Source organism: Aphelocoma coerulescens, chromosome 14 (genome assembly GCF_041296385.1).
Source record: "Aphelocoma coerulescens isolate FSJ_1873_10779 chromosome 14, UR_Acoe_1.0, whole genome shotgun sequence".
In the NCBI taxonomy this organism is placed as follows: domain Eukaryota; kingdom Metazoa; phylum Chordata; class Aves; order Passeriformes; family Corvidae; genus Aphelocoma; species Aphelocoma coerulescens.
Window position 1 is genome coordinate 8,475,289 of NC_091028.1, and position 18,100 is coordinate 8,493,388.

The window sequence follows — 18,100 nt, forward strand, 5'->3', positions numbered from 1 at the left end:
TGGGGCCCCGCAGCTCCTGGCAGTGCCGGGCCGAGCCGCGGCCCCCGGCCGTGTGCCCGCCCCGCCCGGCCCCAGCGCGGCACTGCTGTCTCCACCGCTGCCGGTGCCCATCGCCCCCGCCCCTCAGCTCCCGCTGCACCTCGGCACAGACCCCGGGAAAACGGGGCCGGGGGTGTCCCTGTGTCGCTGGAACAGGCCCTGCCGTGGCTCCAGAGAGGCTGGCAAGGGCGCTGAATGCTGGTGTAGATTCACTTTTTTTTTTTTTTTTTTTAATTCAAAAAGTAAATGGGAAATGGCCCAGAAAGCAGCAGGAAAGGTGTGCATGGCAGAAGCACCGAGGCTGCGGTGCTCTCCAGCAGGCTCCTGTAAAGCAGGCTCAGCTACAGGGAAAGGCTGTGGCAGAAGCAACCAGTTCACACTCCTGCCAGGCACAAAAAGGAAGAAGGAGGTGACAGATCCCGAGAAAAGGTGCCCTTATGGAGTACTGGCCAGCACTGCTGGCCCCCAGTCCCTCCCCCTCCATGGCTAAGGCAACATGGCAGTGTTCGAGCCAGCTGGACTTCAGCTCCTGCCCCAGAGCTCTGCTTCTGGAAAGCCAGTCACCTCTCCCACCTCACTGAAGGGCTGCACGCCCTGCACGAACACCAGTTTGTACCTCAGTCGGATAGGATCCTGGGAGAGAAAGGAAGAGAGAGGGACACACCATGATTATAAACTGGACTCTTTCACCCCTCACAGCCTTGCTGCAGTGAGTCACCTCAGAAAGGAGAAACACCAGCCTTGCAGAAGCTCTGCACAGAAGGAAACCCTGGATCTTCCTAAGATAGACAAGAGCAACTGGGAGACCTGTGCAAGCCACCCATGGGCATGTTGGCAATCCAGGCCTGGCCAACCTTCTTAGAGACAGAGGGCTCCTTACACATTCTTGGGTTTCGTAATTATCCACCAATGCAACAGATCTGCCACCCATCACTTGTGCCTTGGGGGCCATCAGCTTGTGTTCCATCAGCTGCCAACATCTGCACAGTGAGTGCCTAGAGCTGTCTCTGTGGGCAGATGGTCTAGAACTGTGCAGGCCCCTGCAGCAATTGCCCACACAATCCTTCAGACTGTAGCTCTGGAAAGCTCTTTGAGCAGGAAAAACATCTTCCCAGCACAGTTCAGACTGCCCTGTCTCTCCACTGCATCTCCCCATTATTAAGACTCTCCCCATATCTCATGCAAACACCCAGTGGGATTCCAAGTGCCCATCAGCAGCACCTTGTGTGGGTTGGCGAGCAGCAGCACCTGGGACACCACTGCAGGTGGGAGGAGAGGGTTGAAGGCTGGCAGCTCAGAACCTGAGGCTGGTTGTAACTTAATTTGCATGGTCTGAAAGAGAAAACAAAAGAAATACTTTTTAGTCCATACTGGGAAAGGGCTGGGAGCATTACTGAGCCATGGAGCTGGTTAAAGATATATCAGCCAGACTCTATCATTCAGTGAAAAGCAGAGCCTGCAACTAAAGGCAGATATTCCTGAACAGCCAATTCCATGCTACACATGCACAGGCAGCAAGAGCCCTACCCATGAGGCTGAAGCAGCAGGTCTGGAGCCCTCTCTGGCTGCAGCAAGGCCATGGATACACACTGTGAAATGGGCACCGATGCCACAGGCACCACTGTACAACAGGCTCTCTGTGCAGAGAAAGGGAGCCACACAGTGTCCCATGAGCAAGGCAAATACTCAATAAGAAATGGTGGACCTTCTCCTCAGGACATTTCTGAGCATCTCTGCTACTTTGTCACAGGCTTCTCACCTTTGGGACTGCAGCCTGGAACACTATGTCCTTAATGGGGTGAGCTGAGGTGCTCAACATGGACAGAACCATCACCAGCACATCTGGCCGGCCGGGAGCCGGGTCTCTAGAGAAGTGGAGCATGGCCTTGAAACCATTCCTATCACACACAGTGAGTGGACAGATAGTGCCTGCCAGAGACAAAACGAGAATCAGAATCAAAGCCTGGATTCCTCTCCCATCTGAGGGCAAACAGGAAAGATGGGATAAGGAACAGCAAATAGGAAAATGTAGACAAACTTTTACTTCCTTTGGCAAACTCACAAACCAAGTGGCACACAGCACCTGCCCCTGATTTACATCTGTCCCTAAGGCAGAGACAGGAATCTGAATGTCTGCATTTGGGATTTAGCAGCTCAGGTTTCACCAGTCATCGAGAGAAGTCAGGTGTGGATCCAACAGAGATGCAGTGGGAAAAGCAAAGTGCCTTTCTTAGCGCACACAAGATTTGGCTCCTTATCATGCATGCTTGGCAAATTCTCACCCGAATCATCACCACCCAGCCCTTCCAAAATCTGCTGCTAAGTCCTTCACTTGAGACTGAAGGCAGATCAGGATGTCTTTGCACCTGCCCTCTTCCAGCAGCAGTGAGAGTCAAGGCTCTGTGGCCCTGGGCTGAGACCCCGTGACACACCCAGGAAATGCTCTGGGGAGGGGCTGTGGAGCTGGGCCATACAGTGTGAAACCGAAAAGCAGAGGTGGAATGAAGAGCTCTGCTTTAGGAAGTGGGGCAACTCCCATTCACAAGTGTCTTTTAGGTCCCTGTAGAACAACTCTTTGAAGCTTGACTGAAGGTGTGAAGGACAGAGTTTAGAAGCACATTACAGAGATTAGTCAGGGCAGGAAACTCCTGAGTAATGAGTAGGGAGGACAAGGACATTGCCATGCTATGACCCCTAGCACCTGCTCAAATTCTCAGGTACATCAAGCCTTTCACAGAACAGTCATTACTTGTCTCCAGCTGACCCACAAAGCTACTTTGGCTTGCTTGGAAGAGCTCTAGTAAGCCTCTAGTAAGCAGAGCTGGGGCACAGAATTGCACTTACTTGGTGTAACTGAGACTAAAGGCACAAAAAGGTTTTCTAGAGAAGCATCATAGGAAGCTGGATGCAAAGAGGAAGCAGACTTCAGCTCATAGCCTGGACTGAGGAGTGGAGGATCTGCCACTGAGTTATTTGGAAGATCTGGAAAGGGCAATTTCATTGGTGGTAAGTCCCTGGAAAGAAAAGCATGCAGAAAGCTTGCATTAACTGGGGATTCTACAGGGAATATACTGTCTTCTGCGGTATTCCAAATCCCTCATCCCCTTTAGGTATGAAGAAACTACATGCTTACATTCTGAGTTCTTGAGAAATTAAAAAACTCTTGTCATCTATGGAAGATCTTGCTGTTTCAAAATTCATTAAGGCAGATTTTGGTTCTGTTACTATAGTAAAACTTAGCTTTAGGGCCTTGGAAGTCTGCTGTCCCTGTGCACAGCTTCTCTGGAGCCCTAGTCAGGGAGAATAAAGTAAATTCCAGCTCAAAGACATTGCAAGAAGCTGGAAATTTTCAGTAAAATTTATTGTATTATGGCAGACTTTATAAACATATCATAGTAGTCCACTGCTCTGAAGATCCGTGGAGATTGATTTGTGAACTGTTCCAAGCTTCCACTGAATGCCTAGAAACTACTTTGTCACAGTCTGGAGAAAGCTGAGGAAAGTACTTTTTGAGTTACAGGTTACTATAAAAAGGCCTGACTGTAAGGTTTTTGTTCTTTCAGCTCAACATCACCTTGTTACCAACCAATGGGATTTGTCTCCCAAATTTCTGACCCTTGGAAAGTCCTGGTGTGCAATTACAAAGTGCAATTAACAGGTGCACAACTGCAGGAAAGAGCTAATGTGTGCATGGATCACTTGCCATCACTGACCAGGGGCAGCTGAAAGGTTTTCCTAAACCTCCCTGCTGTAAAAGAATTCCTCAGCCCCAAAATCTCTTACTATGCAAAGTTTACTTACAAAGAGAATGTCTTGGTCTTGGATAATGGAGAGAGCTGTTCATCCAGGCTCCGGAACTCACTCTTCCCTGCACAGCTGTCTTCCCAGCTCTCCTGTGGTCCCAGGGTTTGAACAGCACTTACACCTTCCCTAAATCCATTGTGTACAGCAGGCTGGAAAATAAGGCCCTTTAGGTTCATGTTATACAATAATAGCAAAAATAAACCTATTCTGCTGGAAAGAACTTTGTTTATAATACCACTACCTAAAGTAGTAATACATATAGAGTCATTTGGTTGCAAAGCGCACTTGAGAGATTAACTGAGAGCAAGAGGATTCCAGTTTCCCCTCAGAACAGAGTGGGACACTAAAAAGGCTGCCAGGGAAAGCCAGACCAGGAATCATCTCTGATTTTCGTCTTTATACCTTATGGACTGCAAAGTATCTGAGCATCACTCACCTCTGCTAGGCCAAAATCAGGTGGTGGTTTCTGTATGACAGGGGAATTGCAGAGACCTAAGAAAGATACCAAAATGCCACAGATAATTTACAGAAAACAGGGCTTTTCCACAGGTTCTTCCTTTGCTGCCTAACAGCAGTTTGGCTATGGTCTAACACCACTCAAGATGCTGCATCCCTGAAAACTTACACCTGGGAAGGCTCTGCTTTCTCTTGGGACTGACACTGAAGTCAAAGTTCTCCTCTCTTTATTAAACACCACAAACCCCCCAGTAACAAGGGTGACACTGAACTGCACCTACAGACCTAAGGACTGTAACTCCTCCTCGAGCAGGCAGGTGGAGGTTGTGCTGCTGTGACGGGAGGCTGAGGGTGTGTCTGCAAAGGGGTCTGGGGGACTCTGGGCCATGGCCTCCAACTCGGAGAAGTCGATCAGGGTGTAGCTCTTCATGCGCCGTGGGGCTGCTCGGCACGCTTTGGGAACAGAGACAGAGTTAGCGAGGAACCTCTGGAAAGGAATGGCACATCCATGGGTACAGGTGTGCCTGAAAGGTGAAGAAATTCAGGAACATTTTCTGTTAACTATATGCAAGAGAAAATGATGGTTATATAATATTTTCCCTGTGTTATAGGACTTTCTCCACATTTCTCTGAAAAGCACTTCCCTCCCAAACCCCTCTCCCACCTCGCATGCAGGACAGAGCTGCCGTGGGGTGCCGTGGGTGCTTCTCACCTGGTGCATGGGCAGAGCTGGCAGCTGAACCTACTCCATCCCCGTTCTCCTGGCTGGCCACAACCTGCCTGTACTGCCCCAGCGCCCGTGAGAGCTTGTCATTGGCCTGCAGGATCTCAGCTGGGAAACCAGAGAAGATACAAAATACTCATGTTCCAATGGGAAGGTCAGGACAGTTCCACAGTACTCCCCAAACTGCTTGTGAGGAAGGGACAGTGCAGCTCAGGAGCGAAGGCCAGCGGAGCAGGCTGCCCTCAGCCCTTCACTTGCCTTTCATTCCATTTTGCACACACAGCTGCTGATTTCAGGCCTCTCTCTCATTTATGAAGGTCACTTTGAAATCTTATCCCATCTCTAAAGTATTCCTAATTCCTGCCATCTCTTCTGCACTTTCTTGTTCTCCACAAGTTTTCCCAGTGTACTTGAGTCTATAACCCAGCACTCCCCAGCTGGAGAGCCATGGCACCCATGGGTATGAAAGGAAGGTGTGAGGTGCAGTTGAGGTCTCAGGGTTGCTGTTTAAGATGTCTGTTCAGCAACCATTGCTTCAGTCAGGTTTTCAAGACATATGGAAAGGAACGAAATGCCAATTGTGGAATTCAAAGATTCTGCTCTTATCAAATTAACTCTACCCTAGCTGAAACCAAGATACCTTCCTTGGTATTACACTTGAAAATATATTTCTCTTTCTGTTTTTACAGAGAGGGAGAAGTTCAATATCTGGAGAGGAAAGGCCTCAAAAGCCTTCAGTTCTCTGAACATCAGAACTCAAAAAAACTCAGAAAACCACCTCAGCTGGAAAAAATGGATTCACTGTTTAACTTCGGGCCCCAAGTGAAAATTAACAACTTCCTCAGAGATGAGCAAGAGGAGACCCAATGCCACTTCTCCTGGGTTTCATGGTGAGAGTGGAGAGCTTTGTCCACAGAGTACCAAATGCCCAAGCACTCCTCTCCCAGGGAAGGGCACAGCCCTGTCACAGCTGCAAGAACCACAAGGACAGTATTGGCTCTTACCTAGAGCTTCCTCGTCAGCCACCGCCTCGTTGGCCAGGCGGAAGAGCAGCGGCCTGAGCTTCTCACAGCGCTGGAATAGAGCCTGGGGAGGAAATGTTTCATTGCTCAGGACATCCCAGGCACACTCACACTTCTGTCTCTGCAATCACCTGCAAGTGAAGCTCCCTCTAGAAGAGGGATGAAAAAGAGCATGTATGCAGGAAAAAGAGCATTTACCTGTAGGGTCTCCTGGTCAGCTGGGGATAATTCATGTCTCCTGTAGTTCTCCAGTAACTCATCCATACGTTTGACATTCTCAGAAACCTCATTGATGGCGTTCACTCTTCGGGACACCTGAGCTGACTTTTCTTGTTCCTGTGATGAAAAACGAAAGAAAAGGAGATGATAACTTGGCTGATACAGCCAGTGCATGTGTTTGTCTGGAGCTCTTTGGGTCACACCTGGGGAGCTGCTTCTTATTGATAACTGTATTGCAGGTAGAGAAGGCACAAAGCAGCTTAGGTGAGAACGTGCCCCCAGCTGCCCCGTCAGAGTACCCTGGCTGTGTGCTGTGGAATATGGAATTCATCTCACCACAGGCACGAGTGTGACTTCAAAATTTGAGCTGGTTGGTGGCTTCTGCCACACAGAACACACCCAAAATGACCACAGGGCTTTGTTAAACCAAATCTCCCACGTAAGCAGAGAAGTGGGATGCTCCTTCAGATGGAACATGCAACCAGATGTGCACACACACACTGCATGCAGGAAGGAGGCAGTTTTGTACAGAAGTGACTTTTTTTCCACCTGGGAACTGAGTTTACTTTTGGAAATTTCCTACCACTACTGCAGTACTACTGTCAAGGTCTCATTGACATGGAAGTGTCCTGCTGTATGCACATTCACATCTTCCCTCTTCCTGGCAATGGCATATTTTAGGGAAACAAAACAAAATGGTCCCATGCTGTAAATTCAGAATAATTTGGAAAGACTGAACATGGACCCTCCTCTGGGGCTACAGTACAGAGAGTCTCCTGTCAAAGACTGAATGGCCAAGTTCCCTCCCACCCTCCCTGGCTGCAAAGAGGCTTCTCCCAAGAGTTCCCACCTCTTTAATCACGCTCTGGATCAGGCGGTTGGCTGCCTGCAGGTCCTCAGGGTGGCTGCTCTTCAGGAGCCTGGCCAGGAGCTGTCAGGGCAGGGATGGGACAGCAGTGAGCAGCAGCCTCTGGGCACAGGGCTGCAGGCACACATCACACATGAGAGACACCTGCTGCAGGAATGGTCCTATAATCCTGGAAATACGTCAGATCCTGTCCCATAATATAATCCAGGTTATATTGCTGCCTGCATACACTGGCTGTTCAGGATTAGGAACTCTGGCTCTGCAGAACTTCTCTAACACCTAGAGAAGCCCTCCCTTGGGGAGGTTTCACAGAAACTGATGTTTTTCTGTAAAAAAGTTTCACTTTTTACTAAGCAAGTATTTCTGACAAAGCCTCACAGAGTTCTCTAGCTGTTACACTGCAGGAAGGATCAGCATTACTCTGATATAGTCTGTCTGAAACAGCAGGAGCTCCCAAAATATTACTGAGCCTCTTTTTTCATCAGTACAAAACAGGGCAGGGCATGAAGACTCTAAGGTTTACCTTGGATTTCTCTTCATCTGTGTCAAAAATAGAATTCTGAGGTCTTGGAGAAGGGGGAGGTAAAATTTTGTCTTCTGGCAGTTTGGGATCTTCTTTTACAATCCCTGGAACAGGTAACAGTAGCTGTTCAATGATGCCCAAGCTGCTGAAACCTCAATGCTCAACAGTGCATGAGGTTTTGCACAGATTTCTGGATTAAAGTACCACTGAGGACTACTAAATATAATGGAATGGATGAAAAATCCATCCCAGGATCCCTCTGAACTCATCTCTCATAACCCTGGGAGAGTATTCCAGGGCAAAGGTCATTTCTGAGTTTGTCCTGTACTCTTTCCCTGCACACAGTGTGAACAGAGGCCTCCAGACTGGTCTGAGCTGTGGCTCAAGAAGGCTGTTCTTTGGAAAATCCCTTTAAACAGTTCCATGCATCCTTCAGAACCCAACTAGCCTGGGAAGTATGGCCTTTGTCCCTTTTCCTTACAAACAGCATGTTATGAAAAAGCTGAGTCACAAGCTGATGGGGGCAGATATCTGTGGGGGAAACCACGGGCTTGGGAGGCAAAAAAGGAAACTGAAATAACAGAACTGAACCTTGTTTCTTCAGCATCTGATAAGCATCCTGGATTTTGACTTCCTGAGGAAACCAGACTGTCCAACTGAATATCACTTCTGTGACCCTTGACTTGACTTTTTCTGAAGACCAAATTCCATAGTACTGAAAACAAGACAGTAAAGAAAGAAAAAAAAGTTTAAACCCAAAGAATTGGTGCCAGATCTGGCACAGGGATCCAGTCCCAAGGAGTTTATGTGCAGAAACCAGTGATAAAATGGATTCCTGTGAGTTTATTCACAGTGCTGTCAACTGTGTATCTTGGGGTTAGGAAATAGTTTAAGAGCCGTGGCCGTAAACACAAGGAATGCTATGGAGTGTACGACAATCACACATGTTCTGTAACATCAAAATTAGACCTCTTCAAACCTCTCTGATCAGTTATTGAATCCAAAATCCAAAGCAGGTTGTTTTATTTTAGTGAAAACAGTTCTGTGCTTGACTTTAAACACTCCCCTTAACTGCTGCAATGCAGCACTGGCCTCAGCTAGCCCCAGACACACAAAAACTGAACAAAACCAGAAACGAAAGTTATTGTCTCTTATCAGCATCTGGATGTCTTCTCCAATTTCTCTCATTATTGCCTATGAGCACTCTTTTTATTATAAAAACACAAACTTCCCCAAGACCAGGCATGTCAAACTCATTAAATGATACCTGTCCTCTCAGAGCAGTAAACAGAATTGTCTTCAGTGATATATACTTTAAATTCTGTGGTTTCACTGAAATCCTGTTCCCGAGACTGAGACAAGGAGTTTTGTTCTTCAGTTGAGCATTTCTTTGAAATCAGCTTTTTGCAGCTCTGCCCTTGAGCTGATGCAATGGAAAATGAAACATGTACCAGTGGTAAATGTGTGCGGGATCCACCAGAAAGGGAAATTGATGGCTGCGATGCCAACAGGATGTTTCAGGCAGGCCCAGGCCTACCCAAATGAAGAGGAGCATGGCCAGAAGATCCCACTGCCTCTGATAAAGCAGAGCTGCATTTCTTATCCTGAAATGCCCCATAACCACCATCACCTACCTTTGGGGAAAGCACTTTAATCAGCTCGTTCAGAAACCTGAATTTTGCCATTTCACTGTGAAATCTGTCACCACAGTTGTTCACACAGGTCTCCAGCACCTGCAGAAAACAAAATGTTACCAACAAGAACTGAACACACAAGGCTTGGGGGAGCTTTCAAAAACTTTGTCACTATAATACTAAATCTAAGAACCTTCTGGGACTGCACTCATGAATACAAGATACTGAGAAAGTCATGCAGCAAGAACATGTTTTATTCCTTCATCTAACCTTCCTAAGAAGCACAGTTAAGACCACCTGCTCTATTCTACTCATCACTAACAACTTCTGAGCTATTGCCTCTGTGGTGGGACACAGCTTACACAGCCAGAGCTGCAGACCAACGAAACACCTCAGCAGAGCAATGTGGGGAGGCACAGAAGCAGCTACTCCCTCCACTGTGCTCTGGTTTCTGTATTCCTTGTGCAAGGGAAAGTTAAAAGGGAGAGGCATCCAAGAGAAAGAGAAAGACATCAACATCTAAGAGAAAAGGAAGAGAGAGCTATCCTGTCTGCTCTGCTGTTCTACCTGCCAGACTGTTTCCAAGTGACTGCTTTGTGTGCGCATCAAGTACTTACTGTGAGAGCATGGAGAGCTTCCCCCTCCTGAGGGGACTGGATTTTGTGTGCGAGCAGCCTCAGTGCAAACAACGGGCTAGGGAAGAGCAAAGCAAGTCACACCATGCACAAGTTCCCAGGAAAAATAAATGCTGCTGGCTTTGGTCTGCAGAGAAGAACAACTTCTGGATTCACAACAGGACAGATACCCTTCCTCGGGCATGACGGCGGCCAGGGACACGTGCACACGGACAAAACGGGAATTGGTGATCCCAGCACTGCCCTTCAGCCATGCCCAGGGGCTGTCCTTTGGGAGGGAGCAGCAGGGACAGGATGGGGAATGTCCATGGGCAAGCACCACCAGACCTGGCTCTCTGCAGCTGCAGGAGCTTTGATAACAGCCAGGGTACCCTGTGGCAGCTCCTGGGCACAAGCTAGGTGCCAGACTATGAGCTCTGAGCTCAGTCTGCTCCAAACAGAGATGATCACTGAGGTTTGACAGATCATTCGCTTAATGAGTCCCTGCTACTTCCCACAGAGCCCAGACTGTCAGCTGGAAGGTGGGGAAGTCTCAGTAGAGATCCTCCACCCATCTGGAAGGAAAAGCTGAGGCTGAGCTCCCTCGGGGCTTTCCTGCAGAACCCCACAGCAGGAATCCTTGGCCAGACTCCTGAGGGGCTGCTGAGGGTATGGCCAGCAGGATCAGCTGCCCGGTGGGCTCCAGCAATCAATGTCAGAGCCCACTCCCAGGTATCACCCTCCATCACATCGGCAAATACCTCTTTCCAACTCATTTCCACTCCCGGGAGCATCAGAGCCCAGCGAGCCCCCTCAGCTCCCCACACCGTGGCCCCAGGCCCCATTCCCACAGAGCTGTGAGGGAAGCTCAGAGCCAGACACAGCCTGGACGAACACAAAGAGCTGTCTGTCTGCCTTACCCCTCCGTGTCAGCGTTCACCTGGTCGCAGAACCGCTGGATGCATTCCCAGTTTTCCTCAGAGGTACTCGGGTCAGTGGCCTCATCTTACAAAGGGAAAAAAATAAGAGAGGAAAAAGGAAAGCGCGGCCTCAGTGCGAGCGAGCACTCAGGGCAGGAAGCAGCTCAGACCTCTCTGGTGCCGCTGCTCCAGGGCTTTTTGCAGCAGAAAGGGGAGATCCAGGATGAGCAGGAAACAGCTGTTACTAAAATTTGCCTAAAAATATAGTCCCAAGCACACACTTGAAGTCAAGCACAGCCTGACAACAGCAGATGCTGCTTTTAGCATGAGAAACTTCAAAACCATTTACAGGCAGCTCTCCCGGGACCACACTGCAAAACTTGTTGTGCTGGAACACAGGCAGTTTACACTTTTGCACAGCTAAATTACGGGGGAAAAGTCTTTTTTGGCTTTATCCACTCCCCAGCCTGTAACTCAGCCAGCTTTGGGGGCTGAGGATGGACAGGACAGATGGGGAAAGGGACAGATGCAGCGAGACAGCACCCACATCACCCTAACGGGGTTCCGTGATGCCGACGGGCCCTTCCCCACGGAGATGAAGCTGGTCCAGTGCCCACCCAGTTTGGAACAGGCACCGGAGCCAGCGGCCAAGGCAGCCCCGACCCCCAGAGCCCAGCCCCACTCACTGAGCCACCGCTCCAGCTGCCCCGTGCCAGCCATGGGCTCCCGTCCGCTCCGCCCCAGCAGGAAGCGGCTCCAGCCGCCCCCGCGGGCAGCCCACGTGAGTTTTCGTGGCGTGGAAGTGTGGGCTGTGGGCGTGGGCTCAGCACAACACCCCGCCACCACCCCTCCAGCGCTCCTCCCCTCACCGGCGCGCAGAGTATTGGTGAGAACGGAATCAAAGTCACCACGTTAATTTAATAATTAAAAGGGCATCAGACAAAAGAGGAAAAAACATCCCAATCTCCTGATCAGGGATATTTTTAGCAGAACCACGTGCGTGACACAGTACACAGGGAGGAGTCCTTCTCTCCGAGCAGCTCACGCAGCCTGGTAGGAGACCAGGGCAGCTAAGAGGGCAACAGCTATAATATATATCTGTTTATATATATATACCTGCCCATGGTATTTATTGGGGAACTGTGTTGTGTAGCTGTAGGTACCCTACAAGGCCCTCTCCATAAAGAATCTGCTCCGCTGCTATCAGAAGTCCAGTTACTTTCTGTCCATATGGTCTGAATTTAAATGCTGATACATGTCTTTTTCTCCCACCCTGCAAACCAGGCTCCTTGCATGAGGCGACAGTAGGATGGAGTTGAATCTGGATTTGGTTCCTCTCCCAGACGAAGTGGTTTGTGCTTAGTGCAGGGTCATACAGGCATGGGAACATCACAGACACCTGCCTTGCCTAAAGCCCAGCTCATCTGATCAGAGATGATCACACAGGTGCTGCCCGCACCTCCGAGTGCACACCTGGCAGCGTCACCAATGTCCCGTATCAGCTGGACAGTGCTCTGTGTATCCGGCCGCACACTTCCTCAGCTCCCAAAGTCACCATCATCTCGGCAACGCTCGGGCCGTGCTGCAAACACAGAGGGAGTCACTGAACACATGGAACTGAAACTTCCCGGCACGTGTTTGTGCATCATGGTGACTGAATCTATGGAGCGATTCGCTCTCGGATCGCTGCCAGACTGGGGGGAGGGGGGGTCATTAGCAGCTCAAACAAAGGCTTGGGGTTTCTCCTCCTGAAGGCAAATGCCAGCCCTTGTCAGATGGACCTGAAGGATTAGCACCAGAGCTGAGCCAGGATTAGGCTTTGGAGAACTTTTGTAAAAGTTGGGTTTGAGCTCTGTGAAAGCAGATTGCACATAATCTCAGAATTGTTTTTACCTGCCGCCCGCTGAGCACCAAGCGGAGGAGCTGCATCATGCTGCTGTACTTGGTCTCTCTGGTTTGCTTCTGGAGACTTCTCAGGTCTTTGTTCAACGCCTCCACAGTCAAGGCAGCTGCCTGCCTTGTCATGAGCCTTTAGGAAAGAAGGTGTCCTTACAGTCTGGGGACATGAAAACCACAGGATTCCTAACTCTCACGCCTGCCCTGTGCCCAGGGTGCTCCCTCTGCTCACCAGAGCAGAGCTCATTCAAAGGAGCAAGTTTAAACCACAGAATTATGCCACAGATGTGGAAATCCATAGAAAAAGCAGTAATTCTGATAGGTTTTTAAAGAATACAATTTTCAGAGATGAGAAGCCATTGCTGCCACTACTCAGCTCAGACAGCAGCACACTTACCCTAAAACTAGTTTTCCTATTTCATCTACTTCTGCAGAAATTGTTTGTAGCTGCTGCCGGGACACCGAGGGCCTGACCCACAGGTAAGCGTAATCACTCGACACCAGATTCTTCAGGAGGCTTATGTGACCCTAGGGAAAGAAAGCAAAGCTGGCAGGGCAGAGGGCTGTGCTGTGGAGGAAGCAATTCCATCCAGCCTGAGTTTCACAGCAGTGTTCACACCCTCACAGCAGTGGCCTCGTGCTGACAGCAAGGCAGCTGGGTTTTCCACCCCCAGAGCCTCCCAGAGTGAGTGGGGACACAGAGGCAGCTCAGAGAACATTGCTGTCCCTGAGGTGCTGAGCAACGTGGCTGACTCAGAGCTAGCTGGGGAAGTGGCCACCTTTCAGCATGCAGTGGGAAACCACACGAGTCACCATCCTGTTGCCATGTGCAGCCTTCACGCTGGGACAGCTGCGTCCCTTCCTGCCCATACAGAGGGCTTTATCCTTCACAAGGAATCTCCCAGATACTCCAGCAGCATCTCAGGAGCAGACTGGGAACAGCTGGAGTCACCTTCCCCCTGCAAGCACTCAGCCCCTTCACCAAAACCCAGGCTCCCAACACAAACCCCACTGGTTTCTCCAGGAGCTTCATCCCTCTTGGCAGAGGCTGCTTGGACTTTGCTTCCAAGGCCCAGGGCAGCAGCAAAGCAGAAGCACCTTATGCTGCCCTGTCAGCAAAGGGGAGAGGTGAGTGGGAGAGGCCAGGAGAGGCCTCTGCTAGCATGAGGGACCTGCACGCTGTCATGAGGGACACGGGGGCTGGACCTTCCTTCTCAAGCCAGCTACTCCCTGGACTACAGGACAAGATTGTCAGCTCATCTAGACAAAGCCACAGCTGATCTTATCCAGTACTACCCCCCGTTCAGTTCTGAGTGGGAAGCAGAAGGGTCTTTCAAAAACATCCTGCAATTCCATGATCACTTCCATAGCAGGGACACGTCATCCCCCTGCTGAGGGAGTTCCATGCTGGCTCAGCAAAGTATGGATGAGTTTAAGACTCTGCAAAGACCACCAGGATATTCACCAGGCCCATTCCCACAGCTCAGCTGCCTGTATCAGGGGATTTTGGCAGCTGGCTGGCACACAGCCACCAGAGCTGGCCATGACAGCTGTGTGCAGGTTGTGCCACAGCAGAGCTCATATCACAGCCCAGGGCTCAGCCGAGTCTTCATCCAGGAATCTCCACAACACCTGAGCTCCCAGAATGGTGGCACAGTGCTCTGTCACTACTCATACTTTTCTCAGCAGGAGGACTCGCTCCACATATTCATCTTCCAGAACATCTGGATCCACTTGCTGATCCCCATAGACGAGCTCCACCAGCCCCTGCAGCTCCCTAACGAGCCTTTGGCGCAGCCCTTGGTTCTCAATGTGACGGGTGAGGTGAACCCTGTAACAGAGAAAAGACCTGCTTTTGGATTGCTTTGGGTTATGTTGGATCTTATCACCCCAACCACATTTCACAGAAATCACAGAATATTCTGAGTTGGAAGAGACCCACAGGGATCATCAAGTCCAGCTTTTAAGTGCATGGCACATGTGGGGACTGAACCCACGACCTTGGCATTATTAGCACCATGCTCTGACCAACTGAGCTAAAACTCAGTTAGAAGTGTTAGAAAAGCGACACTAAACCACAGTCAGACACTCTACAAAGAAGCATTTAGCTCTGGTGCCCCACAGTGAACTGATGATGAGACCACTCTAAGCAGCACAGTGTCCTAGCAGCACAAGTGTACTTGCAGAGGAACCTTTCAGAAGTGTTAACTCTTTTTAGATGTTATTTTCTTATGTTATAAACGTAAGATTTTAGATCCTCCCAGCTACACCCACCCTCTGCCTAGATTTCCAGTGTTGCCAGCCCCAGTGCACAGGATAGGAGAGGAGGCAGGAACGGTGTGAGCAGAAACTTACACTTCTTAGCACAGCCCAAAAGCTGCTGCACCAGAACCATGCTTGATCCAGCAAACAAAACCTCCAGGCAAAGCCAAGTGCTAGGAATAAATTCTCACTGATGTGGTACTTACTACATTTTAAAGCTACCACTAATATTTTACCTGTTGAATTCTGGGAGAGCTTCCAGGTCCAGAAGAGCAGAATGGGTTGTAATTCTGCCTACTTCAAACTGGGAGATCAGCTCCTCCAAAGTCCTCCCCATCTGCTTCTCTGCAACACAACCCAAACAGAATCAGAGGGGTGTGCGCTCCCACACTGAACAACCACCACTCTCCTCACCACTGGCCTCGGGCATGGGGCCAGGCCAGCAGCACACTGAGGAAAGGTGACACAAGACAGCCACCTGTGCAGTGCCTGCAGCAGCAGGGACATCCTCCAGCAGGCAGGAGGGAACTGTCAGCAGGCACACACGGGATGCTGCCCTCTCCCCAGGAGCCTGCTCTACACTCAAGGCACTAGGAACTGGGACATTCTGCTTGGCTTCATCACCTTCCTCAGCGGAACACCTCCACCTCAGTCAGCCAGAGAGAAGTAACACTCAGCTAAGAGGCTTCGCTGCCCAAGGAAGATTTCATTCCCAAGCAGAGCTCTCAGAACACAAGTTAATTTGTGTTAAGATCCCCACACAGCAAGGACCACAAAAGGAGACATTGACTCAATTCCTCATGGTCTGTCAGGTTAAAGGAGAAGTGGCACAGGTGTCTGTCAACACTGCAATTATTAACCACAGAATGCAGTTTTCCCAAGAGTTCACAGTTTCTCAACCTTGAAGTGAGGGTTTTCCCAAGGGGGAACCCATTAAGCATCAGACTCAATTTTAATGGCTGAACAGCAGCAGAAAGATTTCCACCATTCCAGCTCCTTTCACAGGAGCTCTGCAGAAGCCCTGGTGGCACCTCAGTGACTGACTGGTTACCTTACAGCCATTTCCTGACCCCTTCAATCACTGACAAAGTTCTCAGCTATTAAAATAAACCCAGCCCATGCCACAAAGTCAGCATGACGTGACCTGGCAGGCCGGAGCCTATGGTGTTACCTGTGAACCCTGAGCCGCAGTTGGTGATAATGTCCAGCAGTGCCTCTGGCAGGAAGCCGTCCCGAGCAAAGCGCTCCAGGAAGATGTCCCCCTGCCTCTTGGACAGCTTCCCACCATCCTTGTTCAGCAGCAGTGGGAGGTGGCCAAACTGAGGGGGCTCCCAGCCAAAGGCTTTGTAGAGAAGCAGGTGCTTGGAAGTTGAAGTCAGCCACTCAGTTCCGCGCAGGACATGGGTGATGCCCATGTAGTGGTCATCTACCACATTTGCCAGGTGGTACGTGGGGAAGCCATCCCCCTTGAGAATCACAGGGTCACCTTCCACCTCAGCCACCTCATGCTTGTTCCAGCCGTAGACCAGGTCCTGGAAGGGTTCCACCCCCTTCTCCAGCCGGAAGCGGATGACGCAGTCAAGGCCCTGTGACAGCTTCTGGGCCACTTCCGTGGGTGTCAGGTGCCGACACCGGTTGTCATATCTTTGGGAGATGAGAACAAAGGTTTCCACTCAACACAGGCCAACACCATCAGCCATTTTTACATTCCCAAAACTCTAAACAGATGCCTGAATTTTAGCTGTAACCCGCCCACTACACATCCAGTCAAACACCTCATCTCTGGAGGGTGACACATGGCTTCTCTCTCTACGGGCAGCGAGGCACAATCCCATTGCCAAGTGGCTTTTTGCAAGTGCGCAGCCCCAAGAAACCCGCAGGGGGACAGGGACTCATACCGTGGGGTCTGCTGGCTGCGCAGAGCCTCCCTCCGGAGCAGCTGCAGGCGCTGCGGGGTGCAGAAGCAGTGATAGGCAGCCCCACTGTCCAGCAGCGCCGCGCTGGCCCGGCGGTACAGCTCCAGCCTCAGCGACTGCACGTAGGGCCCAGCGGGGCCGCCACGGCCGGGGCTCTCATCCGGGGGAATACCTGGAACATCGGCACAGCAGGACTTGAACAGCTGGGCTGTCAAAACAGCTCATACAAAGGCAGAGCCAAACCCACCCTCAAACTGAGTACTGTTAGAAAGATAAGGTTTCAGTAGGTGAAAAATGAAAGATGTTTCTAAATACCTGCCCAGTCCAACATATCTTCTATTCCTTCTGCAGCTCCGGGCACCACCCGATTCTGATCTGTATCCTCCACTCTTAAAATAAAGGTCCCTTGGTATTTTTTGGCAAATATATAATTGTACAAAGCAGTCCTAAGGCCACCCAAATGCAGAAAACCTGTAGTCGTGGGGAAATCAAAGGAGACTGTCACATTGAAGACCATGGGGAGAGTTCTAAATATGAGCTGGAAGGGCGATGGATGCTGCCTGAAATAGTAGCGTTACCGAGGCGGGAGCTGACCGCACGAACACAGCTGCGGGGGCATAGGCTATGAAAATAACTTATGGATGACTGCTTCCACGAACAGATTCCCTGAAATGACCGGGAAATCCGTTATAAGCTGGCACAGGCCAGGACCGGCACTGCCACAGTACACTAACAGTGACCCCGCATAACCAGGAGGGCACCGGGACACGCAGGCAGGGCGAGCCCGGGAGCTCCGGCAGGAGCATCAACCCCTCAGCTCTCCAGGAAGCCAACACCCACCTTCCCCACACCCGCCCCTCGAGCGTCCGAATTGATGTTTTCCAACCCAAAGCCCCGCCCCCGCCGCAGCGGAGCCCCGGGGGACGGGCAGGGGCGGGGCTGCCGAGGGGCTGGTTACCTGTGGGGCTGGGGCCGAACCGCACCCGCGGCCCCCGCCCGGACCCGGACCCGGACCCGGACCCGGACCCGGACCCGGACCCGGACCCGGACCCCGATCCCGATCCCGATCCCGATCCCGATCCCGATCCCGATCCCGCCGCGCAGCGCAGCGCGCGCAGAGCTCGCGCCATCCCGCCACGCGCCCACGTGGCCGCGGCGCCGCTTCCGCCCGGCCGCGGCAGCCAATCCTTGCGCGCATCGCGG

At 50.9% G+C, this 18,100-nt stretch overlaps 2 protein-coding genes across 2 annotated transcripts; both read right to left on the reverse strand.

Moving 5' to 3' along the window:
- Positions 1–258: 258 nt before the first annotated feature.
- On the reverse strand, positions 259–11,611 carry GGA2 (golgi associated, gamma adaptin ear containing, ARF binding protein 2). The gene is made up of 17 exons (XM_069030425.1): positions 11,510–11,611; positions 10,824–10,908; positions 9,907–9,982; positions 9,290–9,388; positions 8,247–8,370; positions 7,656–7,759; positions 7,115–7,195; positions 6,244–6,381; positions 6,028–6,109; positions 5,012–5,131; positions 4,585–4,752; positions 4,280–4,335; positions 3,841–3,992; positions 2,884–3,053; positions 1,799–1,968; positions 1,261–1,371; positions 259–672 (listed from the first exon to the last, which is right to left on the reverse strand). The coding sequence occupies exons 1-17, from the start codon at positions 11,541–11,543 to the stop codon at positions 562–564; spliced, it is 1,881 nt and encodes a 626-aa protein (XP_068886526.1). The 5' UTR covers positions 11,544–11,611; the 3' UTR covers positions 259–561.
- A 110-nt stretch (positions 11,612–11,721) lies between these two features.
- On the reverse strand, positions 11,722–18,063 carry EARS2 (glutamyl-tRNA synthetase 2, mitochondrial). Its single transcript, XM_069029514.1, has 9 exons — positions 17,856–18,063; positions 17,213–17,368; positions 16,880–17,069; positions 16,153–16,625; positions 15,218–15,326; positions 14,397–14,550; positions 13,117–13,247; positions 12,717–12,852; positions 11,722–12,405 (listed from the first exon to the last, which is right to left on the reverse strand). Exons 1-9 carry the CDS (start codon positions 18,025–18,027, stop codon positions 12,322–12,324), a joined length of 1,605 nt encoding a protein of 534 aa, XP_068885615.1. The 5' UTR covers positions 18,028–18,063; the 3' UTR covers positions 11,722–12,321.
- Between the last annotated feature and the right edge of the window lie 37 nt (positions 18,064–18,100).

Excerpts from the sequence above, each read along its gene's own strand:
- GGA2 (XM_069030425.1), bottom strand. The coding sequence starts at position 11,543 with ATGGCTGGCACGGGGCAGCTGGAGCGGTGGCTCA. Across the intron at positions 10,909-11,509 it reads GCAGCTGGAGCGGTGGCTCA|ATGAGGCCACTGACCCGAGT; the intron begins GTGAGTGGGGCT and ends TCCCTTTGTAAG. Across the intron at positions 3,993-4,279 it reads CTGATTTTGGCCTAGCAGAG|CCTGCTGTACACAATGGATT; the intron begins GTGAGTGATGCT and ends CTTATTTTCCAG.
- EARS2 (XM_069029514.1), bottom strand. The coding sequence starts at position 18,027 with ATGGCGCGAGCTCTGCGCGCGCTGCGCTGCGCGGCGGGATCGGGATCG. Across the intron at positions 13,248-14,396 it reads GAGTCCTCCTGCTGAGAAAA|GGTCACATAAGCCTCCTGAA; the intron begins GTATGAGTAGTG and ends TTCTTTCCCTAG. Across the intron at positions 12,406-12,716 it reads TGGTGCTCAGCGGGCGGCAG|CACGGCCCGAGCGTTGCCGA; the intron begins GTAAAAACAATT and ends CTGTGTTTGCAG.